A 27,064-nucleotide genomic window follows, 5' to 3' on the forward strand; every position below is an offset into this window, starting at 1 on the left:
TATCTTTAAAGAAGGACAGTCAGAAACAGAATGCTCCTTTGCGGCACAATAGAGGCAGAGTCCAAGTTCTTTTCTGCGTGACTTTTCCTCAGGGGACAGGGGTCCTCTAATGAACCCTATCTCCATGGCTTCATCCTGGCTCTTATGAGAGGGTGTATAAGTTTTAGGGGTGGTAACCTTGGTATAGGAGTCTGGGGAATATCTTTCCCGTTTCCTTTCCCTAATTCTTCTGTCTATTTTTATAGTTAAAGACATAAGTGAGTCAAGTGTTTCTGGGAGATCTAGTCTAGCAAGCTCATCCTTAATATTTTCAGACAACCCTATTCTAAATTGATTTTTTAGGGAAACCTGATTCCATTGGGAATCCCTTTGCCAAATCTTAAATTCAGAGATATATTCCTCAACAGGCCTCTTATGTTGCTTTAAGTTACGCAACTTAAAATCTGCTGTGAGTTGCCTGTTGGGGTCCTCATATAAATCTGACATGGCCTTGAAGAAATCATCAATTGAATTTAGAATAGGGTCGTTATTTTCTAAGAATAAATCTGCCCATTGTCTGGGCTCACCTCTTAGGAAAGAAATGACAGTTAGTACTTTTATACGGTCATTAGGAAATGTTTTTGGCTTAAGTGTGAGAAATAATTTACAGGCATTATGAAACTGCCTAAATGATTTCCTATCCCCAGAGAATTTTTCAGGAGGTGGAATTGGGGGGTCAGGAGTGTTAGTGTCAGGGGTTTTAGCTGCACTTAAAGGGGCACTAAACCCAAAATCTTTCTTTCATGATTCAGATAGAGAATAGAAATTTAAACAACATTACAATTGACTTCCTTTATTTATTTTGCTTAATTTTTTAAATATCCTTAGTTGAAGAAAAAGCAATGCACATGGTGAGCCAATCACACGAGGCTTCTTTGTGCAGCAACCAATCAGCAGCTAGTGAGCATATCTAGATATGCTTTTCATCAAAGAATATCAAGAGAATAAAACAAATTAGATAATATAAGTAAATTAGAAAGATGTTTAAAATTGCATTCTCTTTCTAAATCATAAAAGAAAAAATGTGGGTGGCATGTCCCTTTAACCCTTCTTTAATAATATTCCTAAGTGTCAGGTTTTCTACCTGAAGTTCTCTAAGTCCCTGACTTAAAAGGTCAACTTTGTTGGATAATTCCTGGAAGTGAGCGTTTATGTCACCTGGATTCATCATTGTAGTTAAGTCAGCTGGATAAGTTTGGCTTGGTATTCTGTAACAGGTGTGTGAAAGTTTATTAGTAACACTGCTTTCAACAAGTCTTTTGTGAGCATAAGTCATGAATAGATTTTCCAATATATTAAAAGTATGGTTACCAAATAAAAACTTGAGTGAGTGTTTCATTTTTAAATATATGTAATAACTCATGGCTTAGGGTTTTACATATATTTTATTATGATTTTAATATACTAGTCAGTTGTCATGAAAATATGTAGAACTATTTACCCCTGGCAACATATGGTAGTTCAAATTTAGTCAGACATGACTTTAAAAATAACAAATACCTTCATTGCAATGAATAAACAAAATAAGCAACTAAAGCTTAGAAAATATGAACTGGGAAAAATAAATACTCAGCTTGCCGAGATTTAAGTAACAAGCAGAGGAATATTGAAGAAAAAGCTCACAGTCAGAGAGGCACAATCCTTTGCTTGGGAGAGAGAGCACTAAGCAGAGACGCTGCAGCAGCTGCTGGAAGCAGGGTGTGTGAGACACAGCTGATGAGGCTTGTGGGAGAGAGAGCACAAGGCAGAGACGCTGCAGCAGAGGTTGAGAGCAGCGTGTGAGAGACACAGTGGATGTGGCTCGTGGGAGTGACGTCACCCGGTAGTCAGCTGGAACTGAAAGTCCACTACAGAGCAGGAGAGAGTAGCAGGCTCCGGATCCAGGAAGAGAGAGAGAAGCAGGCAAATTTCCCCAGAATCCACAGGAGAGAAACTAGCTTCACAGGTGCAAAAGGGATTAGCTCACAGGAAGTTAATCCAGGCTGGATACATCAATACCAAGCATTGGTGTGATGTAGCCAGTGTAATTTATATGCACCTGAGGTAACCGCCCCTTAAAGGGGTATAATGTTACAACTAGGAACGTCAACTGAGAAATGAGTAAATGGACTGATCTTAATGGAATCTCTTTTTTGGTAAGATGGATATTTAGAATGGAATAGTGAGAGCAAAGGAAGAATTGGGGGGATATCAGCGGGGAAGAGCCGCTCAAGAGTTAAAAGGAAGGGGAGGGGGGGCATGGCCGGGGAATTCTAATGATATTGTGGTAAATATAATAGGGTAGATTAATAAGCAGGTTTCTCTTGGAACCAACAGAAAGCCATATATATGTATAGAGAGAGGGCTAAGACACATCAAGGGAATACACCATTATAGGGAACATATAGGACTATAAGCTATTATTCCGAATAGCAGTTACTTATCGTCTACATGTAATAAAATGAATCCTCGCCTGAATAATGTTAACATTTAGTATAGTTTGTAGGGATTATAGTATTGACATTAAAAATTACTGTGAGAAGGGGGCACGGAACTATGTTAGTAAGGAGACAACTGACATTAGAGATAGGGTGCAACAATTGAGTGCTACTGAAGGATATCCAAAGTGTAAGTCTATATTCTGAAATATACTAAGAACCTGGTCTGTAATATGATATAGGTGCTTGGTCTCTAGTATACTGTAAGTGTAACATACTTCTGCGGATACCTATGTAGAGACTTTAAATTAAGGTGCAAAGTATATGGGTCAATGGGTTAGCCTGGGTGTGACATGGCTGCCATGATACAATCCAAGGATTCCTAATGTGAAGCAGTCTTAAAAATAGTACTATTCAGTACGGTATAAGTTAATGTTGCAATTAGATATACACTTTGATGCTTAGTATGTAAGCTGGGTAGGTTATCTTTCTGTAAGAAAAAAAAAATACATACCCTAAACAATGTAAATCGTCAGCTAGAATACTAGGACCAATCCAGACTGTCTCCTAATGGAGGAAACCAAACTTGACTAAAGTAGTTGACCCAGTGGGCGCAACTTTGCTGCACAGTATATGTAATCTCCATTTATGAGTTTCCGCAAGTTAAGGAAGGCGCACAAGTAAAAACTCAATTTGATTAAGCTCAGGGCCTCTACCCATTCATAACCTGGTTATCCTTACCCGTCAGCTATGTGGGAACCCAAGACTGGTGGCTAGTGTAGCAGTGGGTTGCATCTCTCTTACAGGAGGGTAGCGTATGGGAAAGCTCCCATGTTTAGGTCTGTGACAATAAAGAGACTAAGAGAAGAACATGGCTTATGATGATGAGCCACTAACTATATGGCTCCAAATGTAGTACGTTAACAGGAGAGGAGTTTGACTAATGTGTAACAGGCTAAAAACCCAAAGGAGATGAGTGAATTCTGAAGCTTATCTGTCTGTAAGGCTACATACCCATTTAATCTAAAAATAATCACACTCTGAAGAAGTATGGTTTAGGTACAATTATATGGGGATGCCTGCAGGTCTGACCTCTTCATGAGTGGTTTAAAGATCTAAGGCAATGTGCAGTATGGACCGATCAGGAGTTCTAGCTTTGTAGGGGACAAGAAGCATTGTATACCTGTGTAGTTTAGATAGCAATAGTAGCCATTGTCCAATTCCTGCAAGTATAGGAAACTACGTATAGGAGAGCTAAAGTTAAATCAGAGTACTGAGAACATATGGGTATGGGATTGTCTCATTTCAGATCTAGGCAATGGTACAACTACTTAATGAACCCCTATTATGTCCTATGGTCATAGGCAAGGGATTTTTCTCACCTGTGATAAAGGTAAGTTATTTAAACATATTGCAGGATTACTTATGAATGTGTATTACCGTAGGTGGGATTTATATCTGTACAGGCTGTGAGGCCAGTATATACACAGATGCACAGGTATCATACAATCTAGGTAACAATCATCTGAATCATGGGTTTTTTTCCAAACAGGTGCAATACAACAAGCATCCTAATATGTCCAATAACAAGAGGAGTTAATGTTGAACTAAACTGCATGCTGAACCAGAAAGGGATAAAAAAAAAACCAGAAAGTAAACTGCAATGGAGGGTCATATCGTAAATGAAGTCCCCAGTCCCATATCTTCAAGCCTGTGGGCCATCATCAAGGTATAACAGTTACGTTATAGATGGTATTCTCATGGCGATAGTATGTCTCTAACTATAGTTCAGAACGTGAGTGTAGTGTAGAGTATCGGGTACTTGTAAGTTAGAACTCACAGAATGCTCCTGGCAAGTTTAGCCGACTCCTGCTTTGTCTGCAGTATGAACATATTGAAACTCAGATCGTCTCCGCCATTTCTGCAGACAGAGCCCATTCCTGACGGATAGAGCTCCATAGACGCCAAGACTTTCCAACTTGAGGCCAGAGGTTTGCTGACTGAGTTGAGGAGACAGGCCAACGGCTCTTTCAGCTCCACCTGTAGGAGAAAAACTGAGACGGGTCGCATGAGAGAGTCCTCCTCGAGTAGTGGCAGAAAGGGATATACGGCATGCAGGTCCACATCGCTTCGAATATGTTGAATCTTCTGATCAGCCACAAGCGCCATCTCCGTTAGCAGTGAAAGGGGTCTAGCGAGCTCCGTAAAGTCGATCAAGCATTTCTCAGGCACATACGGTACGGCAACTCCTCTTTCAGGCACAGTAGGTGGGGCAAGGTCCGTATCAAAAAACCATAAGGCTCCAGGCAAGTCATTGGTTGATGAGGTGCAGTGTTTGGTTTGCTTCACAGGCATTCGACGTAGGAGGGCTGAGAGCTCACTAAAGTTTTCATCCATTTGTCTCTCGAAGTCCCCTAGTAGCGTCCATACCAGCTGACAGAAATTCTCAGGGGCTTCCTTTTCCAGATGGTATAGGTAGCGGTTCTAGGCTCAAATAGTCCGCTAAGGTTGTTTGTAGAGAGAGAGGATAGCCTAGTAAACTGTAGATTTAGCCGCTCTTATTAGGTAGACCAGGATGGTTGTTAAAGGCATTGAAAGAGGCCACCGCCTGATTGCGCCATAAACTAGATCAGAACCCGGGCATCCATTAGAAAGATAAAGTGATCTTGATATCTCTAGAACCATCCGAGTACAGGGTAGTTGAATCTTGTGAGTGTGAGTTGCTCTAAGATATATTTTGTCGGATATCAAGTATATTGTTGGAGAGCTTCATAAACTGCGACCAGTCATGGCCTCAGCCTAGCCACGCCTCCCCAGGATCAGGCATGTGTTTAAGCCTATTGCTCCTCCATGGAGTCTTAATTTAGTTCTCAATGTTCTTCAAGGGGCTCCGTTTGAGCCTATGCATTCCTTAGATATCAAGTTACTATCTTGGAAAGTTTTATTTCTTGTTGCTATTTCTTCTGCTCGTAGAGTGTCTGAACTCTGGGCATTGCAATGCGCTTCTCCTTATCTTATATTCCATGCAGATAAGGTAGTTTTGGGTACCAAATTAGGTTTTCTTCCTAATGTTATTTCTGATCGAAACATTAATCAGGAAATTGTTGTACCTTCTTTATGTCCTAATCCTTCTTCTCGGAAGGAACATTTTTTTGCATAATCTAGATGTGGTTTGTGCTTTAAAGTTTTATTTACAGGCGACTAAGGACTTCCGTCAGTCTTCTTCGTTGTTTGTTATTTTCTCAGGGAAATGTAAAGGTCAGAAAGCTACGGCTACTTCACTTTCTTTTTAGCTGAAGAGTATCATTCGCTTTGCATATGACGCTGCTGAAAAGCAGCCTCCTGAGAGGGTTACGGCTCATTCCACTAGGGCTGTTGCTTCTTCATGGGCATTGAAGAATGAAGCTTTGGTTGAACAGATTTGCAAGGCTGCTACTTGGTCCTCTCTTAACACTTTTTCTAAATTTTACAAATTTTACATGTTTGCCTCGGCTGAGGCTGCTTTTGGGAGAAAGGTTCTTCAAGCAGTAGTGCCTTCCGTTTAGGTATCCTGTCTTGTCCCTCCTGTATCATCTGTGTCCTCTAGCTTGGGTATTGTATCCCATAAGTAATGAAGATGATCCGTGGACTCGTTGTGTCCTTAAGAAGAAAAGTAAATTTATACTTACCTGATAAATTTCTTTCTTGGACACGACGAGACCACGGCCCGCCCTGTTCTTTTTTAGACAGGATGTTATTTTTATAAACTTCAGACACCTCTGCACCTTGGCTTTTCCTTTCTCTTCCTAACTTCAGTCGAATTACTGGATTGGGAGGGAAGGGAGGAGCTATTTAACAGCTCTGCTGTGGTGCTCTTTGCCGCCTCCTGCAGACCAGGAGGTGAATATCCCATAAGTAATGAAGATGATCCGTGGACTCGTTGTGTCTAAGAAGAAACAAATTTATCAGGTAAGCATACATTTTTCTTTTTGTGTGCAATATTTGTTCTTTATAATCTTTATTAGATAGTGTTATGAGTGTAACTATACTTTGTAATGAATTTTTGATGTGTTTTGTGCAACTTTTTATTTTTGCGAAACAGTTAAACAGAACTCTGAAGTCGCAGTAATTATTTTAGCATAAATGTGATTGTGCTCAACTTGTAATATGCGCGCAAAGAAACAGTGATTTCTCCAACATAGGTGTGTCCGGTCCACGGCGTCATCCTTACTTGTGGGATATTCTCTTCCCCAACAGGAAATGGCAAAGAGCCCAGCAAAGCTGGTCACATGATCCCCCCTAGGCTCCGCCTTCCCCAGTCATTCTCTTTGCCGTTGTACAGGCAACATCTCCACGGAGATGGCTTAGAGTTTTTTGGTGTTTAAATGTAGTTTTATTGCTTCAATCAAGAGTTTGTTATTTTAAAATAGTGCTGGTATGTACTATTTACTCTGAAACAGAAAGGAGATGAAGATTTCTGTTTGTAAGAGGAAGATGATTTTAGCAACCGTTACTAAAATCGATGGCTGTTTCCACACAGGACTGTTGAGATGAAGTAACTTCAGTTGGGGGGAACAGTGTGCAGACTTTTACTGCTTGAAGTATGACACATTTCTAACAAGACTTGGTAATGCTGGAAGCTGTCATTTTCCCTATGGGATCCGGTAAGCCATTTTAATAACAATTTATAAAGGGCTTCACAAGGGCTTTAAAGACTGGTAGACATATTTCTGGGCTAAAACGTTTGTTTTATAAGCATGTTTAATGGTTTGTTACTCTGAGGAGTTGTTTTTATCGGGGAATTTTGATAATAAAAACGGCAGGCACTGTATTGGACACCTTTTTCACTGGGGGCCTTCTCTAGTCATAGGCAGAGCCTCAGTTTCGCGCCACTAATGCGCAGTTGTTTTTTGGGAATCAAAGCATGCAGATGCATGTGTGAGGAGCTCTGATACACTGAAAAAGCGTGCTGAAGGCGTCATTTGGTATCGTATTCCCCTCTGGGCTTGGTTGGGTCTCAGCAAAGCAGATACCAGGGACTGTATAGGGGTTAAATGTAAAAACGGCTCCGGTTCCGTTATTTTAAGAGTTAAAACTTTCAAATTTGGTGTGCAATACTTTCAAGGCTTTATGACACTGTGGTGAAATTTTGGTGAATTTTGGACAATTCCTTCATACTTTTTCGCATATTCAGTAATAAAGTGTGTTCAGTTTAAAATTTAAAGTGACAGTAACGGTTTTATTTTAAAACGTTTTTTGTACTTTGTTATCAAGTTTATGCCTGTTTAACATGTCTGTACCATCAGATAGACTATGTTCTGTATGTCAGGAAGCCAAAGTTCCTTCTCATTTAAATAGATGTGATGCATGTGATAGTGAAAATGATGCCCAAGATGATTCCTCTAGTGAGGGGAGTAAGCATGGTACTGCATCATCCCCTTATGTGTCTACACCAGTCTTGCCCACACAAGAGGCCCCTAGTACATCTAGTGCGCCTATTCTTCTTACTATGCAACAATTAACGGCTGTAATGGATAATTCTATTAAAAACATTTTAGCCAAAATGCCCACTTATCAGCGAAAGCGCGACTGCTCTGTTTTAGATACTGAAGAGCATGAGGGCGCAGATGATAATGGTTATGACATGCCCTTACACCAGTCTGAAGGGGCTAGGGAGGTTTTGTCTGAGGGAGAAATTTCAGATTCAGGAAAAATTTCTCAACAAGCTGAACCTGATGTTATTACGTTCAAATTTAAATTGGAACATCTCCGCGCTCTGCTTAAGGAGGTGTTATCTACTCTGGATGATTGTGACAATTTGGTCATTCCAGAGAAATTATGTAAGATGGACAAGTTCCTAGAGGTCCCGGTGCCCCCCGAAGCTTTTCCTATACCCAAGCGGGTGGCGGATATTGTAAACAAAGAATGGGAAAGGCCCGGCATACCTTTTGTCCCTCCCCCTATATTTAAGAAATTGTTTCCTATAGTCGACCCCAGAAAGGACTTATGGCAGACAGTCCCTAAGGTCGAGGGGGCGGTCTCTACTTTAAACAAACGCACTACTATCCCTATAGAAGATAGTTGTGCTTTCAAAGATCCTATGGATAAAAAGTTAGAAGGTTTGCTTAAAAAGATGTTTGTTCAGCAAGGTTACCTTCTACAGCCAATTTCATGCATTGTTCCTGTTACTACAGCAGCGTGTTTCTGGTTTGATGAACTAGAAAAGTCGCTAGATAAAGATACCTCTTATGAGGAAATTATGGACAGAATTCGTGCTCTTAAATTGGCTAACTCTTTTACTCTAGACGCTACCCTGCAATTAGCTAGATTAGCGGCGAAAAATTCAGGGTTTGCTATTGTGGCGCGCAGAGCGCTTTGGCTAAAGTCTTGGTCAGCGGATGCGTCATCCAAGAACAAATTGCTTAATATTCCTTTCAAGGGGAAAACGCTGTTTGGCCCTGATTTGAAAGAGATTATTTCAGATATCACTGGGGGAAAGGGCCATGCCCTTCCTCAGGATAGGTCTTTCAAGGCTAAAAATAAACCTAATTTTCGTCCCTTTCGTAGAAACGGACCAGCCTCAAGTTCTACACCCTCTAAGCAAGAGGGTAATACGTCTCAAGCCAAGCCTGCCTGGAGGCCAATGCAAGGCTGGAACAAAGGAAAGCAGGCCAAGAAGCCTGCTACTGCTACAAAGACAGCATGAGATGTTGGCCCCCGATCCGGGACCGGATCTGGTGGGGGGCAGACTTTCTCTCTTCGCTCAGGCATGGGCAAGAGATGTTCTGGATCCTTGGGCCCTAGAAATAGTCTCCCAAGGTTATCTTCTGGAATTCAAGGAGCTACCCCCAAGGGGAAGGTTCCACAGGTCTCAATTGTCTTCAGACCACATAAAAAAACAGGCATTCTTACATTGTGTAGAAGACCTGTTAAAAATGGGAGTGATTCATCCCGTTCCATTAAAGGAACAAGGGATGGGATTCTACTCCAATCTGTTCATAGTTCCCAAAAAAGAGGGAACATTCAGACCAATCTTGGATCTCAAGATCTTAAACAAATTTCTCAGGGTTCCATCGTTCAAAATGGAAACCATTCGAACAATTCTTCCTACCATCCAGGAAGGTCAATTCATGACCACGGTGGATTTAAAGGATGCGTATCTACATATTCCTATCCACAAGGAACATCATCAGTTCCTAAGGTTCGCCTTTCTGGACAAACATTACCAGTTTGTGGCACTTCCATTCGGATTAGCCACTGCCCCAAGAATTTTCACAAAGGTACTAGGGTCCCTTCTAGCGGTGCTAAGACCGAGGGGCATTGCAGTAGTACCTTACTTGGACGACATTCTGATTCAAGCGTCGTCCCTGTCACAAGCAAAGGCTCATACGGACATTGTCCTAGCCTTTCTCAGATCTCACGGGTGGAAAGTGAACGTAGAGAAAAGTTCTCTATCTCCGTCAACAAGAGTCCCCTTCTTGGGAACAATAATAGACTCCTTAGAAATGAGGATTTTTCTGACAGAAGCCAGAAAATCAAAACTTCTAAACTCTTGTCAAGTACTTCATTCTGTTCTTCTTCCTTCCATAGCGCAGTGCATGGAAGTAATAGGTTTGATGGTTGCGGCAATGGACATAGTTCCTTTTGCGCGAATTCATCTAAGACCATTACAACTGTGCATGCTCAGTCAGTGGAATGGGGATTATACAGACTTGTCTCCAACGATACAAGTAGATCAGAGGACCAGAGATTCACTCCGTTGGTGGCTGACCCTGGACAACCTGTCACAAGGGATGAGCTTCCGCAGACCAGATTGGGTCATTGTCACGACCGACGCCAGTCTGGTGGGCTGGGGCGCGGTCTGGGAACCCCTGAAAGCTCAGGGTCTTTGGTCTCGGGAAGAATCTCTGCTACCGATAAACATTCTGGAACTGAGAGCGATATTCAATGCTCTCAAGGCATGGCCTCAGCTAGCAAAGGCCAAATTCATACGGTTTCAATCAGACAACATGACGACGGTTGCGTATATCAACCATCAGGGGGGAACAAGGAGTTCCCTGGCGATGGAAGAAGTGAACAAAATAATTCAATGGGCGGAGACTCACTCCTGCCACTTGTCTGCAATCCACATCCCAGGAGTGGACAATTGGGAAGCGGATTTTCTGAGTCGTCAGACATTTCATCCGGGGGAGTGGGAACTCCATCCGGAAATCTTTGCCCACATAACTCAATTATGGGGCATCCCAGACATGGATCTGATGGCGTCTCGCCAGAACTTCAAGGTTCCTTCCTACGGGTCCAGATCCAGGGATCCCAAGGCGGCTCTAGTGGATGCACTAGTAGCACCTTGGACCTTCAACCTAGCTTATGTGTTCCCACCGTTTCCTCTCATTCCCAGGCTGGTAGCCAGGATCAAACAGGAGAGGGTATCGGTGATCTTGATAGCTCCTGCGTGGCCACGCAGGACTTGGTATGCAGACCTGGTGAATATGTCATCGGCTCCACCATGGAAGCTACCTCTGAGACAGGACCTTCTTGTTCAAGGTCCGTTCGAACATCCGAATCTGGCCTCACTCCAACTGACTGCTTGGAGATTGAACGCTTGATTTTATCAAAGCGAGGGTTCTCAGATTCTGTCATTGATACTCTTGTTCAGGCTAGAAAGCCTGTAACTAGAAGAATCTACCATAAAATATGGAAAAGATATATCTGTTGGTGTGAATCTAAAGGATTCCCATGGGACAAGATAAAAATTCCTAGGATTCTATCCTTTCTTCAAGAAGGTTTGGAGAAAGGATTATCTGCAAGTTCTTTGAAGGGACAGATTTCTGCTTTATCTGTTTTACTTCACAAAAAGCTGGCGGCTGTGCCAGACGTTCAAGCTTTTGTTCAGGCTCTGGTTAGAATCAAGCCTGTTTACAAAAATTTGACTCCTCCCTGGAGTCTCAATCTAGTTCTTTCAGTTCTTCAGGGGATTCCGTTTGAACCCCTACATTCCGTTGATATAAAGTTATTATCTTGGAAAGTTTTGTTTTTGGTTGCAATTTCTTCTGCAAGAAGAGTTTCAGAGTTATCTGCTCTGCAGTGTTCTCCTCCATATCTGGTGTTCCATGCAGATAAGGTGGTTTTGCGTACTAAACCTGGTTTTCTTCCGAAAGTTGTTTCTAACAAAAATATTAACCAGGAGATAGTCGTGCCTTCTTTGTGTCCTAATCCAATTTCAAAGAAGGAACGTTTGTTGCACAACTTGGATGTAGTTCGTGCTCTCAAATTTTACTTAGCAGCCACTAAGGATTTCAGACAAACATCTTCTTTGTTTGTTGTTTATTCTGGTAAAAGGAGAGGTCAAAAAGCAACTTCTACCTCTCTCTCTTTCTGGCTTAAAAGCATTATCCGATTGGCTTATGAGACTGCCGGACGGCAGCCTCCTGAAAGAATCACAGCTCACTCCACTAGGGCTGTGGCTTCCACATGGGCCTTCAAGAACGAGGCTTCTGTTGATCAGATATGTAAGGCAGCGACTTGGTCTTCACTGCACACTTTTACCAAATTCTACAAATTTGATACTTTTGCTTCATCTGAGGCTATTTTTGGGAGAAAGGTTTTGCAAGCCGTGGTGCCTTCCATCTAGGCGACCTGATTTGTTCCCTCCCATCATCCGTGTCCTAAAGCTTTGGTATTGGTTCCCACAAGTAAGGATGACGCCGTGGACCGGACACACCTATGTTGGAGAAAACAGAATTTATGCTTACCTGATAAATTACTTTCTCCAACGGTGTGTCCGGTCCACGGCCCGCCCTGGTTTTTAATCAGGTCTGATGATTTATTTTCTCTAACTACAGTCACCACGGTATCATATGATTTCTCCTATGCATATTCCTCCTTTACGTCGGTCGAATGACTGGGGAAGGCGGAGCCTAGGGGGGATCATGTGACCAGCTTTGCTGGGCTCTTTGCCATTTCCTGTTGGGGAAGAGAATATCCCACAAGTAAGGATGACGCCGTGGACCGGACACACCGTTGGAGAAAGTAATTTATCAGGTAAGCATAAATTCTGTTTTTTGTCTTATTTTAGTAAATCCCTTTTTCCCCCCACTATATCCTATATAATAAAAGGCCAGGCATGTTTGTCCGACGCAGTCATGCGCTGTAGAGACCGCACAAGTCAAGCATACCTGTCCTTAACCCCTTAACGACCAGCACCTCGCCATTAGAGACTGTGGAAGACAGGCCTTAACCCCTCTGCCGCAATCTCGCTAAAAGTAGCGATATCACTCACGCCACGAGCGGGGCAGTGCAGAAATAGTCTTGCAGAGCTAACGACACAGAAAGGGACACTGGCTTTGTACATGTGTACATGGGCTTTAGGACTAGTTTTTATATAGTTGGTGTGAATAAGACACTTAAAAGGGATTAGGATTTTCCTACCCATATAAACTTTTTTTTTGTTAACAACAATATTTAACAAAAACAAAATCTTACAGCCCCTGATACTTGTGGAGGAGCAGTAGTTCAGTGACTCATTTACCTGAAACCCCAAAACCCAGTTTAGTTAGTGTATGTCAGTATAAAGTTCTATACAGTCTCACTAACCACGTTACTCACCCTGCCTAAATGAAATTTTAATAGGAAGGGAAATACAATTGTTATTACAGATATATACAAGAGACATGGGCTATATATGGCCCTCTGCACTAGTTTGTGTGGCCCCTGATGGGGAAAAAAAAAACTAAGAACATGTGCCATAGATTTTGTGGGACTTTGGGGAATTCTGGTGGTGGTCACAACTCAAAAGAGCCCTCTAGAGGGGAGAACAGCAGTCAGTATCCGTCAACCGCACCTACATCAGGTTTTGTGCCACTGGACGTTTTTCTGAAATATATTTGTGTGTAGTCATAAATTTATATGCGGCCCTTAAAGGGACAGTCTAGTCAAAATTAAACGTTCATGATTCAGATAGAGAATGCAATTTTAAGCAACTTTCTAATTGACTTCTATTATCAATTTTTCTTTTTTCTCTTAGTATCTTTATTTGAAAAAGCAAGAATATAAGCTTAGGAGCCTGTCCATTTTTGGTTCAGAACCTGGGTAGCGCTTGCTGATTGGTGGCTACTAACATTTTGATTTAATACACTTAAAGCTTCTAAATGACTGATCTGTGGCCCCCATGTGTTAAGACGTTGACCAAGACTGCGATACATTAAGTGCCTGCTGTTAATTTTATCTCTGATCTTACTGCTGCATGTGTTCTGGAGAGTCATGGAAGTCATCAGTGTGTAATATGATAAACCTCTTGATTGCTTATGTGTTACAGACAACTTGGGGTTAAATATCCTGTAAGGGTGGTCTTGGAAATCAAGTAGTTAAAGGGACATTAAATACAAACCGTAAGCTGCATGATAATGTATCCTCACACTAAAGCTAAAATTAACTTTATAAGCTACCTAATTAACCCCTTCATTGTCTAGATTAATAGAAATGTGGTGCGCAGCTGCAATTAGCGACCTTCTAATTACCAAAAAGCAATGGCAAATATGTCTTCTATTTCTGAACAAAGGGGTTCCCAGATAAGCTTTTGTAACCTTTTGTGCCATAATTACACAAGCAGTATGTAAATGTCACTGAGAAACACAAAGTTTGTGAAAAAATAAAAACATTTTTGCTCATATGATCACATTTGGCTGTGAAATGGTGGCATGAAATATACCAAAATGGGCCTAGATCAATACCTTGGGTTGTCTGCTTATATATATATATATAGGAGGCATGTCTAAGCCACGGCCATGATCAGTCCAACCTCCAGCTCCATCTATAGTCTAACCTCAACCTGCCTTACATTGCTAAATATTCACTTAAAAAAGTTCTGGAGTCAAGCAATACCACTCTTTTTAGCCTCCTTTTAACCAGAAGAACCAACCCCTCATGGTTAGAAACTTAGCTGGGGAGAGCGGTTATAATCTGCTGCATCTACAACACATTATGATCTTGGAATTCCGTGTAATGGAAACCAGAAGTGTTTGCTGAGAAGAATTAGGAAACCATAGGGTCATACTAACTTATAATGGATCTGAAGTGGGATGTAGACAAACAGAAAAAAGAGGCAACCTATGTGTATCAGTATAGCAACAGAATGGAAACAAAAATCCCCTGATACAGGGTATTCACATTTCTTCTGAGCACTCAGACAGTGCTATCAGGAGCAGACTGGATGTTTATACAGCAACCCAGCTAGTCGTTCTCTAAGTTTCAGGAACACTGGATTCTCCAAGCTCTTTACTCCCAGTGGAATTGATTGATATTGATAAACAGTACACGGTTCCAATTTGTAAAAAATAAAATCAATTTATTAAAACAGAAATATAATAAAAACAGGAACCATGAGGTAGGGTATGCTAGCTCACCTTCCTTAAATTGTGCAACGCGTTTCTCAGCGTATCCAAACGCTGTTTCATCTGGCGTATAGTAGTAGCTATGATTAGTCCTTAAATATAAGAACTTTACCAATCAAAGAAGAAACATCTAGGTGCCTCCTTCACAAGGGAGGGAACCCAGAGACTTTAACCCTTTGTTTAAAGTGCATATTTATAGTTGAAAAATGTGCAATCTAAACGCTTTGATATGTGCAAATAAATGCTATATACATTTGAGAATATAGAAATTCAACTAATTATTTATAGTGGTAGAGGATTTGTTAAAATTTTATACAAAATAAAAATTATTTTAGTGTGTTGCTCCTACCGGTCCGCCGTTCAACCGTGACAAATAGCTCAAAAAGGAACAATCTGTTCAAAGTTGATCCAATGTGAGAAACAAATGGACTTGCCAATCTGGCATAATATAAGACTCACAGTAATGTGAAAGCATTATGTGTCTCACGCTGAACAAGCGTGTTTCCTGGTTGCGTCACAGAAAGGGGGCATGAACAATGTTCCACTATTACATGTGATTGGAGCTTTGTTGCTGACTGCATGCCTCATAGTGGGTGTGTGCAGTGCCTAGTGTATAATAGGATAAAAAGAACTTTTGACGCCAAAGACGTGGGTGTGTTTGGTCATGAATATTATTGCTTACTAAAGATAGCATCAAGTGATACAATAGACACTCGGCAATGAAATAAAATTCACAATATTTTTCTCAAATGAGTTTCCGATGTTAATGCCAGTGATAAATGTGAAGTATAAGATCGTATGTGTGCTCAAATTGTATAAGTGTTCAAAGTGTATTATTATGTGAGCAACTTTTATAGTTAATGCTATATTTGACCGGACAGTCCTTAAAGTATAAATGTCTGGAATAAGTGTAGATCCAGGAACAATGTGTGTATTCAAATGACGGCAGTGTTTGTGGCTTACTATTGAGGAGGCCACTAGGACATTCTATGAAAAAAGACACAAAATAATTAGAATGTGATATATGGTCATAAAGTGCGAGGTATTTGCTAGTAGTAGTAATAGTGAATGTGCAAAGTGTGAGTTATATGCTAGTAATACTAATATTGAATGTGCAAAGTGTAGGATAAAGGGGGTGTCACGGATACAAGACCCCCAAGGCTACCCCCACCTCCCCTACTGCCTGGCTAACTCCTTTCTACATTAGATTTGGCCATTTCATTGCTTACGGGATCTCCCAGATTTGTGATATCTTTTTCTTTTTGCTATGTGTACTTTCTCAGAGGAGAGCTGATCTCTGACCGGGAAAACCCTTCTTGGCTAGCCAGGCTTCTGGAACTCCCAGTCGGCCATATCACGCCGGAAACCCGCTAACTTTACCCCTGGTCGCTCCCGTGGCCCTTTGCCCCAGAGCTCTGCTCTTTTGGGGATTAGTAGTCCCTAGGGGGGACAATAGGTAGGGTAATTGCTGGAGGGGAGCTACTTTGGGAACCAGGGGTTTTGGACAGCCCTACCCCCTATCTTTACCGGGCTGTAATTCCGGTCCCCAGTAACGAATCATGACGCTTTTTGTACTGTAGCACCTGGGAACCGAGAGCTTTCAAATGACACCCTGGGAGTGCCGTCACCTCTGTGTCCTGGGACTCCGTGGGACTGTGGCTGCTATGGCAGGCGCAAGCCTGTCTGGAGGGGTGGGAATGGCGGGAGATTTTGGAGTGAGATAAGACCCTTTGTTTGTGTATAAAATGAGTGTGCGTTTCCTAATAAAGTCAGTTCTTGATTCACCTGAATGCTAGTCTGTCTGGTTATTTGGGTGGGGATTGCTATAATCACTTTCTTAGCTACATAGCTGCCTGTTGTTAGGTACAGGAGGGATCCTTCTGGCGGAGATACCTAGTCGGGTTAGCAGGTATCCATCAGAGGTGGGCTACAATCACTTGGTGGCTACGCAGCTGCAGTCGGCAGGGAGGAAGCAAGACCCTTTTTGGCGGAGCTACCCAGTCGGGGTAGCCGGGGTTCCGTCACATTGGTTGGCAGCGGTGGGATATGCTTCTTTCACACAGTTCCTGCTGACAGAGGAGAAGTGCCACAGTAGCTGGTAACTATGGAAGCTGAGCTCCTAAGAAGAGTACAGGAGATGTGGGCCCAGCTGGACTGTCCTAGTTCGTATTGGGACCTGCAGGCACAGAAGGAATTTTTCCGCATGCAACTCTGGAGGGAGGCTCTTCAACGCGCAGGGCTATCGGATCTCGACCCTCCCCACTTCGTAGGAAGAGTACTGTCTCCAGTGGGACTTACAAGTGCCTTTCCTGGGAGAGCAACCCAGGGAGGAATGGCTGTCTGAATTGGATAAATTGATCCAGGATGAGGGGGTGCTGGATCACGGCTACCGGGCCCTCCGATGGCATGCTATGCAAGCGCGGCCATGGCTGGAGGATGGCACCGCCACAGAGGGCTTTGGCTACGGTGGCCCTGGATTGCTATTTGAAAGAATGACAGAGGACCCAGACTTTGGGTGTGAGGTGGAGTGGAGACTGGAGAACATTTGTGAGTACCGAGAGAGACTGCTGAATCTCTCGGGGGTACCCTGGCTGCAAGCCAATATGGATTATATATGTGGCCAGGAATGGGAGCTGGAAGTGGCACACAAGAGGCTGCTCGTTCAGCAGCATGTCACAGATTTTGCACTGAGCGGTGGAGCAGCAGTCTGGGATTCATGGAGGTTGGCCTCCGAGGAGTGGCAACAAGGAATAAGCGACCAAGAGCTGCTAGATCCTGATCAGCAGCCTGACCGCGAGCTTATGGTCTTGGACCAGGATACCACCCCAGCAGAAGTGCTGGCAACAGGGCAGAGAGCCACTGGTCTCTGCCCAGCACCTGCAGCAGCTCCGGGAAGCCAGGGAGAGGAGACAGTCGGTGAACCTCTCTCCCCAGCGGCCGAACCCCTTCCAGGGAGCGGAGACAGTTTGTCTCCCTTCCCAGCGGCAGCACCCCTTTCAGGGAGAGGAGGTGGCAGACCTCTCCCCAGCAGCTGAACCCCTTCCAGGGAGCGGAGACAGTCAGTCGGTCTCCCTCCCCAGCGGCAGCACCCCTTTCAGGGAGAGGAGGTGGCAGACCTCTCTCCCCAGCGGCCGAACCCCTTTCAGGGAGTCAAGACAGTCGGTCTCCCTCCCCAGAGGCAGCAACCCTTCCAGGGAGAGGAGGTGGGGCACTCTGTTCTACCCCGTTTTTTTCTTGGGTTTCTCTTTGAGCATTTCAGATCAATCTAAAGTTCTTGCTCTTTCTTGGCTATTTTTGATGAGAGATAGGGGATATCCTTTAGCCAAAAACCTTTCTACTAGACTAGGGGATTGTTCATCATATTTTTCTAAAGTGCTTCCTTTCCTCCTAATTCTATTAAATTAGCTAAAAGCAATATTCACCTTCCAACTTTTCAGGTGGTTGCTCGTGAAGTGCAAAAAGTTGTTACTGTCAACCTGTTTGAAGAATGTGGAAGTACATAATTCACCCTGTGATCCCCAAGAAAGTGAAATATGCAGAAATTCAGTTTGATGAGACTGATTGTTGGAGGTGAATGTTAGACTCCTGTTATTCTTATTAGATGCTTGACAAAAGACTCGGCCTCCTGCACTGTGCCCTCCCATATGAACAGCAGGTTGTCAATGTAGCAACCATAGAACACCAGGAGTTGTATATGTATTGTTCTTCAAATGCCCCCATATATAAGTTGGCAAAGCTGGGCGCAAACCTGGTGCCCATAGCCGTACCCTTGAACCTGCAAGTAAAACTCATCCAAGAATTGGAAGTAGCTATGTTGTAGTATATATTGAATTAAACTTATTAACAGGACAGTCAACACAAAAGTAGTTTTAACATGTATCAATAAAGTTGCCCTAGATCGTTTTTTCCTTTTGTGGCAATGGCATATAGATGTCGCTATCCAAAAAGGACTTGAATACATCTGTTCCCAAATCGTGGGGGATGTTCGAATATAATGCTCCAACATCGCAGGTAAACCAAATGTAAGTACCTGTTTGGCTGAATTACACAATACAATTCCAACCATAGAGCCATAAAAAGATCCCTCAAAAAACATTGGCACATCCTCCAGAGAGAACCGGTGCTGAAAAAGATCTTGGATCCACAACCTCTTTTAACTTTTAGGAGGGCTCCCACCCTAAAACAAAAGCTTGCTCCCAGTAAAGTAGTAATGTCCAAAAAATTTGAAATAAGAAAGATTACACAGAGCCATACTCCATCAGGTATTTACAGACGTGGACATCCAAGATGTTCAATGTGTAAATATGTGAAACATAGGTCTACATCGGTCACTATCAACACTACAGGAGAAGTTGTTAACATTAAGGGCCAGATCACCTGCAATACACCTTTTGTGGTATACAAATTATCATGGAAATGTGGTCTTCAGTACATTGGACGTACGACGCGTAAAATTTATACAAGATTGAGTGAACATTTGTGCAATATTAGAAAGAAATCACTTCTCCACAGTGTGCCTAGACATAATTTACAGGCACACTGTGAAGAACCGTGTAGCTTTCATATTTACCCCCCCATCGAAAATATTCTCCGTTCTCATAAATATATCAGGTACACCAAACTAAGACAAAGCGAGACTTTTTGGATTTACAAATTCCAGTCTCTCTCTCCCTCAGGTTTAAATGAAGTGATTGATTCAGCAGCTTTTAATTGATCCATGATATTTTGTAGCCATTTTTGTGTAACTTGGAGTTTATTTGTGCATATTGGCTTTTTAATCACCTGCGGGCCTTGATATGTGCAAATTTTATAACATATCAATAACTTTGACACATATATATTATATGTGATCTATAAGTCATTAGATTTATACCCCCTTTATCCTACACTTTGCACATTCACTATTAGTACTACTAGCATATAACTCACACTTTGCACATTCACTATTAGTACTACTAGCATATAACTCACACTTTACACATTCACTATTAGTACTACTAGCATATACCTCGCACTTTACACATTCACTATTAGTACTACTAGCATATAACTCACACTTTACACATTTACTATTAGTACTACTAGCATATACCTCGCACTTTATGACCATATATCACATTCTAAATATTTTGTGTCTTTTTTCATAGAATGTCCTAGTGACCTCCTCAATAGTAAGCCACAAACACGGCCGTCATTTGAATACACACATTGTTCCTGGATCTACACTTATTCCGGACATTTATACTTTAAGGACTGTCCGGTCAAATATAGCATTAACTATAAAAGTTGCTCACATAATAAAACACTTTGAACACTTATACTATTTGAGCACACACATATACGCTGCCACTTATGAGCACACATATGATCTTATACTTCACATTTATCACTGGCATTAACACGATCGGGACTCATTTGAGAAAAATATTGTGAATTTTATTTAATTGTCGAGTTTCTAGTGTATCACTTAATGGTATCTTTAGTAATTAATAACATTCACACTCACGTCTTTGACATCAAAAGTTTTTTTATCCTATTACACACTAGGCACTGCACACACCCTCTATGAGGCATGCAGTCAGCAACAAATCTCCAATCACATGTAATAGTGGAACATTGCTCAACGTGAGAAACATAACTCTTTCACATTACTGGAAGTCTTATATTATGCCAGATTGTTTCTCACATTGGATCAATTTTGATAACAGATTGTTCCTTTTTGAGCTATTGGTCACGGTTGAACAGTGGACCGGTAGGAGCAACACATTTAAAATAATCTTTATTTTGTATAAAATTTTAACAAATCCTGTACCACTATAAATAATGAATTGGTTGGATTTCTATATTCTCATATGTACATAACATTTATTTGCACAGATCAAAGCATTTAGAGTGCACATTTTTCAACTATAAATATGCACTTTAAACAAAGGGTTAAAGTCTCTGGGTTCCCTCCCTTGTGAGGCCTCTTTTTTTGTTTGTCTACATCCCACTTCAGATCAACTGACACCAAGGTGTGAGGCGACTGCTGCCATCAGTGACCTTTGTCTTAATGTCGGATGAATAGGCCTTTCTGATTGGTACTCTTATCTATTTGACACTGCCTGATCATTCTTCATATTGGGACATTATTCTGCCAGGAATTTGATCTTTTATCTTTTTCTAATTTTATGCATATTTTGATCAAAATTTGCGTTCAATCATATAAACTTATATAAATTGTTGTTTGTATATTTGCATAGTCACCTGCTGGTACCATTTTGTACCATCTGTATATACCAGCTCTGGAGGGTTTCCCTCTGCCATTAGCGCCCCCTATTGGGAGTATACTCCTTTTTTGCTTCTCCTGTGTATAACTTATAAGTCTGAAATCTTAGCCCTCTTACAACGGATATCCCACAAGATGGAAAATCATTATACCTCCCTCATGTTGAGATTGAGAGTCGAGCAGAGATATGAGGTCACAGTTCACAGATTAGTCCCGCTTCCAGCAAGTTTCCTGATCATGATCGACGGGAGTTGTGGGGGAGATATTACCGCCAATCCAAATGAGGCTGTTTGCACAGACGCACCAACAGACGCAGATGGATCGGTCTCGCTAAGTGTTAATGCTATAGATGTCTCACAACATAAAATTGGTCATAGGCACCCTGGAGATGTGGCCGGTCGAAGGGGGGGGCCTTGGCTAGACTCTGAACTGAAGAGCTTGGGGGCAGAGATCTACACATTCTATGATCAAGTCTGCCATGATTTTACAGATCCGAAATGTTGATCTGTACCTGAGAGTCACTGACCCTCCTCCAAATGTCTGGTGCGCAACATATCCCATATTAACCCCCTATGCCTATATCTCCCTGGATGTTTATTGCCAGAGGAACTCTGACTCTTTTATATCCGCATGTGGTATAGGTTAGAAGAGTGAAGGGACCTTGGAACCTAGATGAGAGGATAATATCTGTAGTTTACAGCCTCACTTACTCATCTTGACTGGAGACTTATTATCCCCCTACATCCCTGCTAACTACACTTTTGCACTGAGCCAGCATGTTAAGTGAGGAGACGGCTTCCTTCTCTACAACACTATCTATTCTTTGTCACTGTATAAATAGACATATGTATGTTAATATAAATCAGTATATTGGACTTCCTACATAGAATCTTTACCTGTATAGCAATATTGCCTGTTATGACGTTATAATACACAATGGATAATATAGATACCCAGCAAAATTGACCCTGCACATAGGAGCCAATCACCCTGTACATACTAACACTATATGATTTAACTTTCTGCTCCATAAAGCTATATATAGTAAGTATCTATTACTTGTTAGAAATGCATGATTTAGAGAAACTAGTAGGTACTGATCATATTGCATCTCACTCCAGCATTAAAATATATTACATGCAGCGTAGCTGTGCATTACTGTCCTTCACCACAGTTGGTGTTGTTTACTGATTCCACTGCGGTAGGGTTTAATGTTTATTATCCTTACTTTTTATATCTACTTAATAGGATATCCTCTAAGATTGATTTACAGGGCTATATGTCTTCACTGTAGCGTTGAATTTCTCCAATTTAACTTTCTCTATGTTGTTTGAGACAAAGCCCTGGTTTTCCCTATATTGTATACATGCCTACTGCAGCTAACCTTCTCCAGCAACAAATTAATATCAGCGGTATTAAAATTTCTGTATATGGGAATTGCAGCTATATTATTCATAACATTTTACTTTTATAAGCTAAATCTTATTTGTTTTACACATCTCAGTGAACATTGGTTCTAATAATTTGCCAACACTCTTTCCATTATGTTTATCAGGTATACAGCTTACCACAATTCCTTCTCTTATATAATCATAGGTCCAAGAGTGGCCTGTATGTATCATAATTGGAGGTCATATAAGCAGAAATTATTTTCAATATTTACTGTAATTCTTTATTTTATCAGTATTCTAGATATTTATATTTATACCAGGTGTCATGGAGCTGTTGATACGTCTCAGGAGTGTCCTCCAGTAATGTTGGTTTATTTATCAGCAGCAATTACCACAAACGTGTTACATATTGTAATTATGAATATTAATGATCTGAAAATGAATAGCAGTATAAAATTATTGTCCGCGATATCTACAATTAATATAGCAGAATTTTGCCAATACACCAGTAAGATGTTAAATCTCTGTAGTGTACCCCAAAATAAAACTATTGAAACATCTATACATTTGACAACAATATTATTATTAAAAAATAATATTTAATCTCAATAGACAATATTCCTAAATTCTGATCAGTTAATTTTTATATACACACTGATAATATTTATGTAGTAACTGAATATGACCAGTTATATCTATCAATTGATCAACACAATATTAGAGCATAAAGCAGGCTATAGAGATATTTAGATTAAATTACTATTCAGTAGCTATTGTCTATTATCCCATGAATGGATGAAATATTTTTATAAATTAACCTTAACTCAAAATGAATTGCTTATTAAACATAACACAGGAATTTTACTAGAACATACAAAGAGAAAAGCGCTCTACCAGGAACGAACAACAGCACATCAGCTAGTTCTATGGCGATTTACCACCCGGAAGCAGCCTCTTTTAGGAAAACTTTCCTGAAGTATATCAGTCTGATTGCGCCAAGTAAGGTCAGTCCAGCCCGAAATACCAGGCAATTCTCCTCTGAATAAGAAACATGACAGCCCCAGATGATCGTTTCAGCCTCCTATGGGCCTCGTCAGTGAGGTGCAGCCACATTCCTCTAAGCACACTGGGCAAGGAGTCCATGTTTGGTTTCCCCATCACCCATAGGGAGACTCCCCCAGGGTCATATTAATTTGCATACGAAGAGAGAAGCGCTCATGCAGGAAGCTCACGCAGAGCCAATGCAGGAGTAATTCATAGGAGGCTGCCTACTGGGGCAATGGAACTCTCCAAAACAGCAGTGACATTGACATTTGCAAATTAACATAGTTTTATGAGTTTGTTTTTTGTTTTGTTTTTTTTGTTTTTTTAAATACATTTAAAGGGACAGTCTACTTCAGAATTTGTATTGTTTAAAAAGATAGATAATCCCTTTATTACACATTACCCAGTTTTGCATAACCAACATTGTTATATTAATATACTTTTTACCCCTGTGATTACCTTGTACCTAGGCCTCTGAAGACTGCCCCTTTATTTCAGTTATTTTGACAGACTTGCATTTTAGCCAACAAGTTCTGACTCCACAGGAGTGAGCATAATGTTATCTATATGACACACATGAACTAGCGCTGAGGTAAGAGGTGGCCTTCAAGGGTTTAGAAAATATCATATGAGCCTACCTAGGTTTAGCTTTCAAGAAAGGATACCAAGAGAACAAAGTACATTTGATGATAAAAGTAAATTGGAAAATTGTATACCCTATCTGAATCATGAAAGTTTAATTTTGACTAGACTGTCCCTTTAAGGGACAGTAAAGTCGTTTCCCCCCCCCCCCCCCCCCATAAGATGGTAAAAGTTCACAAGACATCACTGCTGTCGTCTGCAGGTCAATCACAAGCTACAGACTGACTTGCACGTGAAGTCTCTTCCATTTCCGGTGGCCCCCTCCTAAACTTCCCACGCTATTTCTTGCGCCTAAATGTCTTATCGGTGCACTCCGCCATACCCCAGCTCTCTACCTCTGTTAATGCGCAACTACAATTATATTTCAGCGGGGGATATAGTATTTACTGCACGGTTGCGCAACCACGCAGCCTACAGTGGAAAATTGGAATGTTGTGTCTAAAATTCCCTTTGAGCTAAAAACATGTAAGATAAGTAACAGATATGTAAGAGGGAAAGTTTGTGTATTTGGTACTAGTGTCTGTCTGGGAAAAACATAAACTGTTTTATGGTAAAGTTATAAAAACTAGATCATGGGATATAAAAACTGAATCTGCTTTATTTGTACATATTAAGATAACGCTGATGTAGTGAAAGTTGAGATAACAGAAGATCTTCATCTGAGGCATCAGCTGGATCTAGAAACCAGTGACAGTATCAGTTCAGGTGAGTGTGCATGTATGTTCTGTCCGGTGGACACGTTTACATAAGTGTCCACGTGTGATGTATCTAATGCACAAGGGTTACAGGTATGTAGTCCCTAAACCTACCTTTTAGCTAAAAAGATAACAGAGAATAGAGGAAAAGTATAAGTGTGACGAACCAAGGTTATCCAACCCTGCGCCAGTCACTTATTTGGCACAGAAAGCATATCAGCCCCCTTTTTCTGTCACCAATAGGTAACAATCTAGCCACACCAGGCAAGCTTGTGATTCAGTTTAGTGGGTGCAAGGGTTAACCACACTCCCTAGTCTGTACTAGACGTAAGAGAAATGCCCAAAACTCCCTTTTAATGCCACCTACAATAAACTATCAATCCTATAGCTCCAATACTGCCACCACTTAAAATTTATTAAAAGGAAAATCCTAAGAAAAAACCCAGACTTTACACATTAACTCTAGAAATACAATGTAGCAGAAAATAACCTAAATTATACAGTTCTAATATTCCAGTCTCTTTCAGTAACGTGGTTCAATTATAAGACAAAGGCCAAACTTAATAAAGGAATTATTTATTATGCCAAAAATATTATGCACAATGCATTATTAATAAAAAGTTGTTACAAATAAAATTACGCACGCAAACAGTGTTTTAAAATAAAAAGGAGAAAAACAGAATTGAATACTTTCCTAGCTTCAAGCTCTGCGCCAGGGGCTGGCATGAAAATGATGGCTCCTTACTTCTGTAAAGCAGCTCCCCTTGTAAGAATCACAATCTTATTGTTAAAACATAAAATTCTTATACCATTTTCCACAGATCAAGTTGCCTGACCACACCCTCCTGGGCGGGCTAAGAAAAAACCCCTGCCTTTATGATCTTCAATAGACTAATTTCTTGCCTGAAATTATACAATCCATTATAAGTTCTGCTAGGTAACTCAATTTCTATATTTACATATCTAGAACCTTTTAGTTTTATTGGGAGAATCGGTTTGATATCAAATATGCCATAGGTTGTCATATTTACCTTCCTTTAAGGTTATAACAGTTTTAACACACATATGTACATAATATACCAATGTCCTTTCAGTGACCGATGAAGGGCCTGTTTTGCATCATGCATTCTATTGACAGCCTAAGCCATAAACTTTATCCTGTGTATCTCTGGGACTAAGAGCTTGAGTGGCTTTATGACTCAATGCATACACAATAACATTTGGTGGGGCTATTTAGGAGACTCCTGGCAGTTCAAAGAAAACACAAGTCACAATTCTTCTTGAAAAACAAATAACTGTTTTGAGTTCAAGCTGCACAGAATTAACCCCTTCTTAGCTAAATCCTGAGGTTTTCATAACAATAAGAGTGTGAGTATCTGGTGCTATTGCCTGTCTGGGAAATACACAAACTGTTTTATGGTAAAGTTATAAAAATGCATGGTATATAACAATTGAATATGCTTTATTTGTACAGACGAAGACGACGCTGATATAGTGAAAGTTGAGATAACAGAAGATCTGTATATGTGTGATCCGGTGAAGACTGAGGAGGATGAAGTTCCTATAAATACGGATACAGGTAATTAGTACAAATTGAGTAAAGGGAAAATTCTGTGATGGTGACATTTTGTCTCTTGTAAATAAGTTATGTTTTCTCAGATGGTTACATGGCAGACAGTGTAAGTCTTAGGTAAAGATTTACCAAATAGACCATTTTTAGCAAACAAAAAGAGCCTGCTGACTTAGCTACAAAGTTCTGTAATATTCCTTTTAGTTCCTCCCTGTGTTGCAATGCACTCCCTACATGGTTCACCCATCTGTGCATCAGCAAGGGATTGAATTAGGCCAGTGTGGGTTTTTGCCTGACTGTTGACATATTAGGTAGGGTTCAGCCTCTGGCTCTCTGGAGGTTTGGTCCTATTTGAGTCCCTATGGCCTGCTTCTGTCTAGCTTGAGCCTGAGCCACTGTACAACACTATCCCTCTGGAATGAAGGAAGTTATCAGGTCGCCCAAGTTGTTGCCTAGCAGGGCCTCAGTTGGCAGGTCATCCATAACACCCATGGCCAGTTCTTCAGTCTCAGCTCCCCAGTTGAGGTGTACTTTGGCTCCCTCTGAAACCGGTACTGCCACAGTCTGGAACCCAGGGAGGATGTATCAGTCTGAGGGTGACTCCGGAATCCTGGAGTCCTTGGCTCTTTA

The 27,064-nt window shown here is 41.2% G+C and overlaps 1 protein-coding gene across 1 annotated transcript in view; it reads left to right on the forward strand.

Moving 5' to 3' along the window:
* LOC128656981 (oocyte zinc finger protein XlCOF6.1-like) overlaps positions 1 to 27,064 on the forward strand; it is a 186,739-nt gene that overhangs the window by 77,303 nt on the left and 82,372 nt on the right. The window contains exons 5-6 of the mRNA XM_053711191.1: positions 24,785 to 24,874; positions 26,339 to 26,443. Coding sequence (XP_053567166.1) covers positions 24,785 to 24,874; positions 26,339 to 26,443 — 195 coding nt within the window. The remainder of the gene's footprint in view (positions 1 to 24,784; positions 24,875 to 26,338; positions 26,444 to 27,064) is intronic.

Source organism: Bombina bombina, chromosome 4 (genome assembly GCF_027579735.1).
Source record: "Bombina bombina isolate aBomBom1 chromosome 4, aBomBom1.pri, whole genome shotgun sequence".
NCBI classification, from domain to species: domain Eukaryota; kingdom Metazoa; phylum Chordata; class Amphibia; order Anura; family Bombinatoridae; genus Bombina; species Bombina bombina.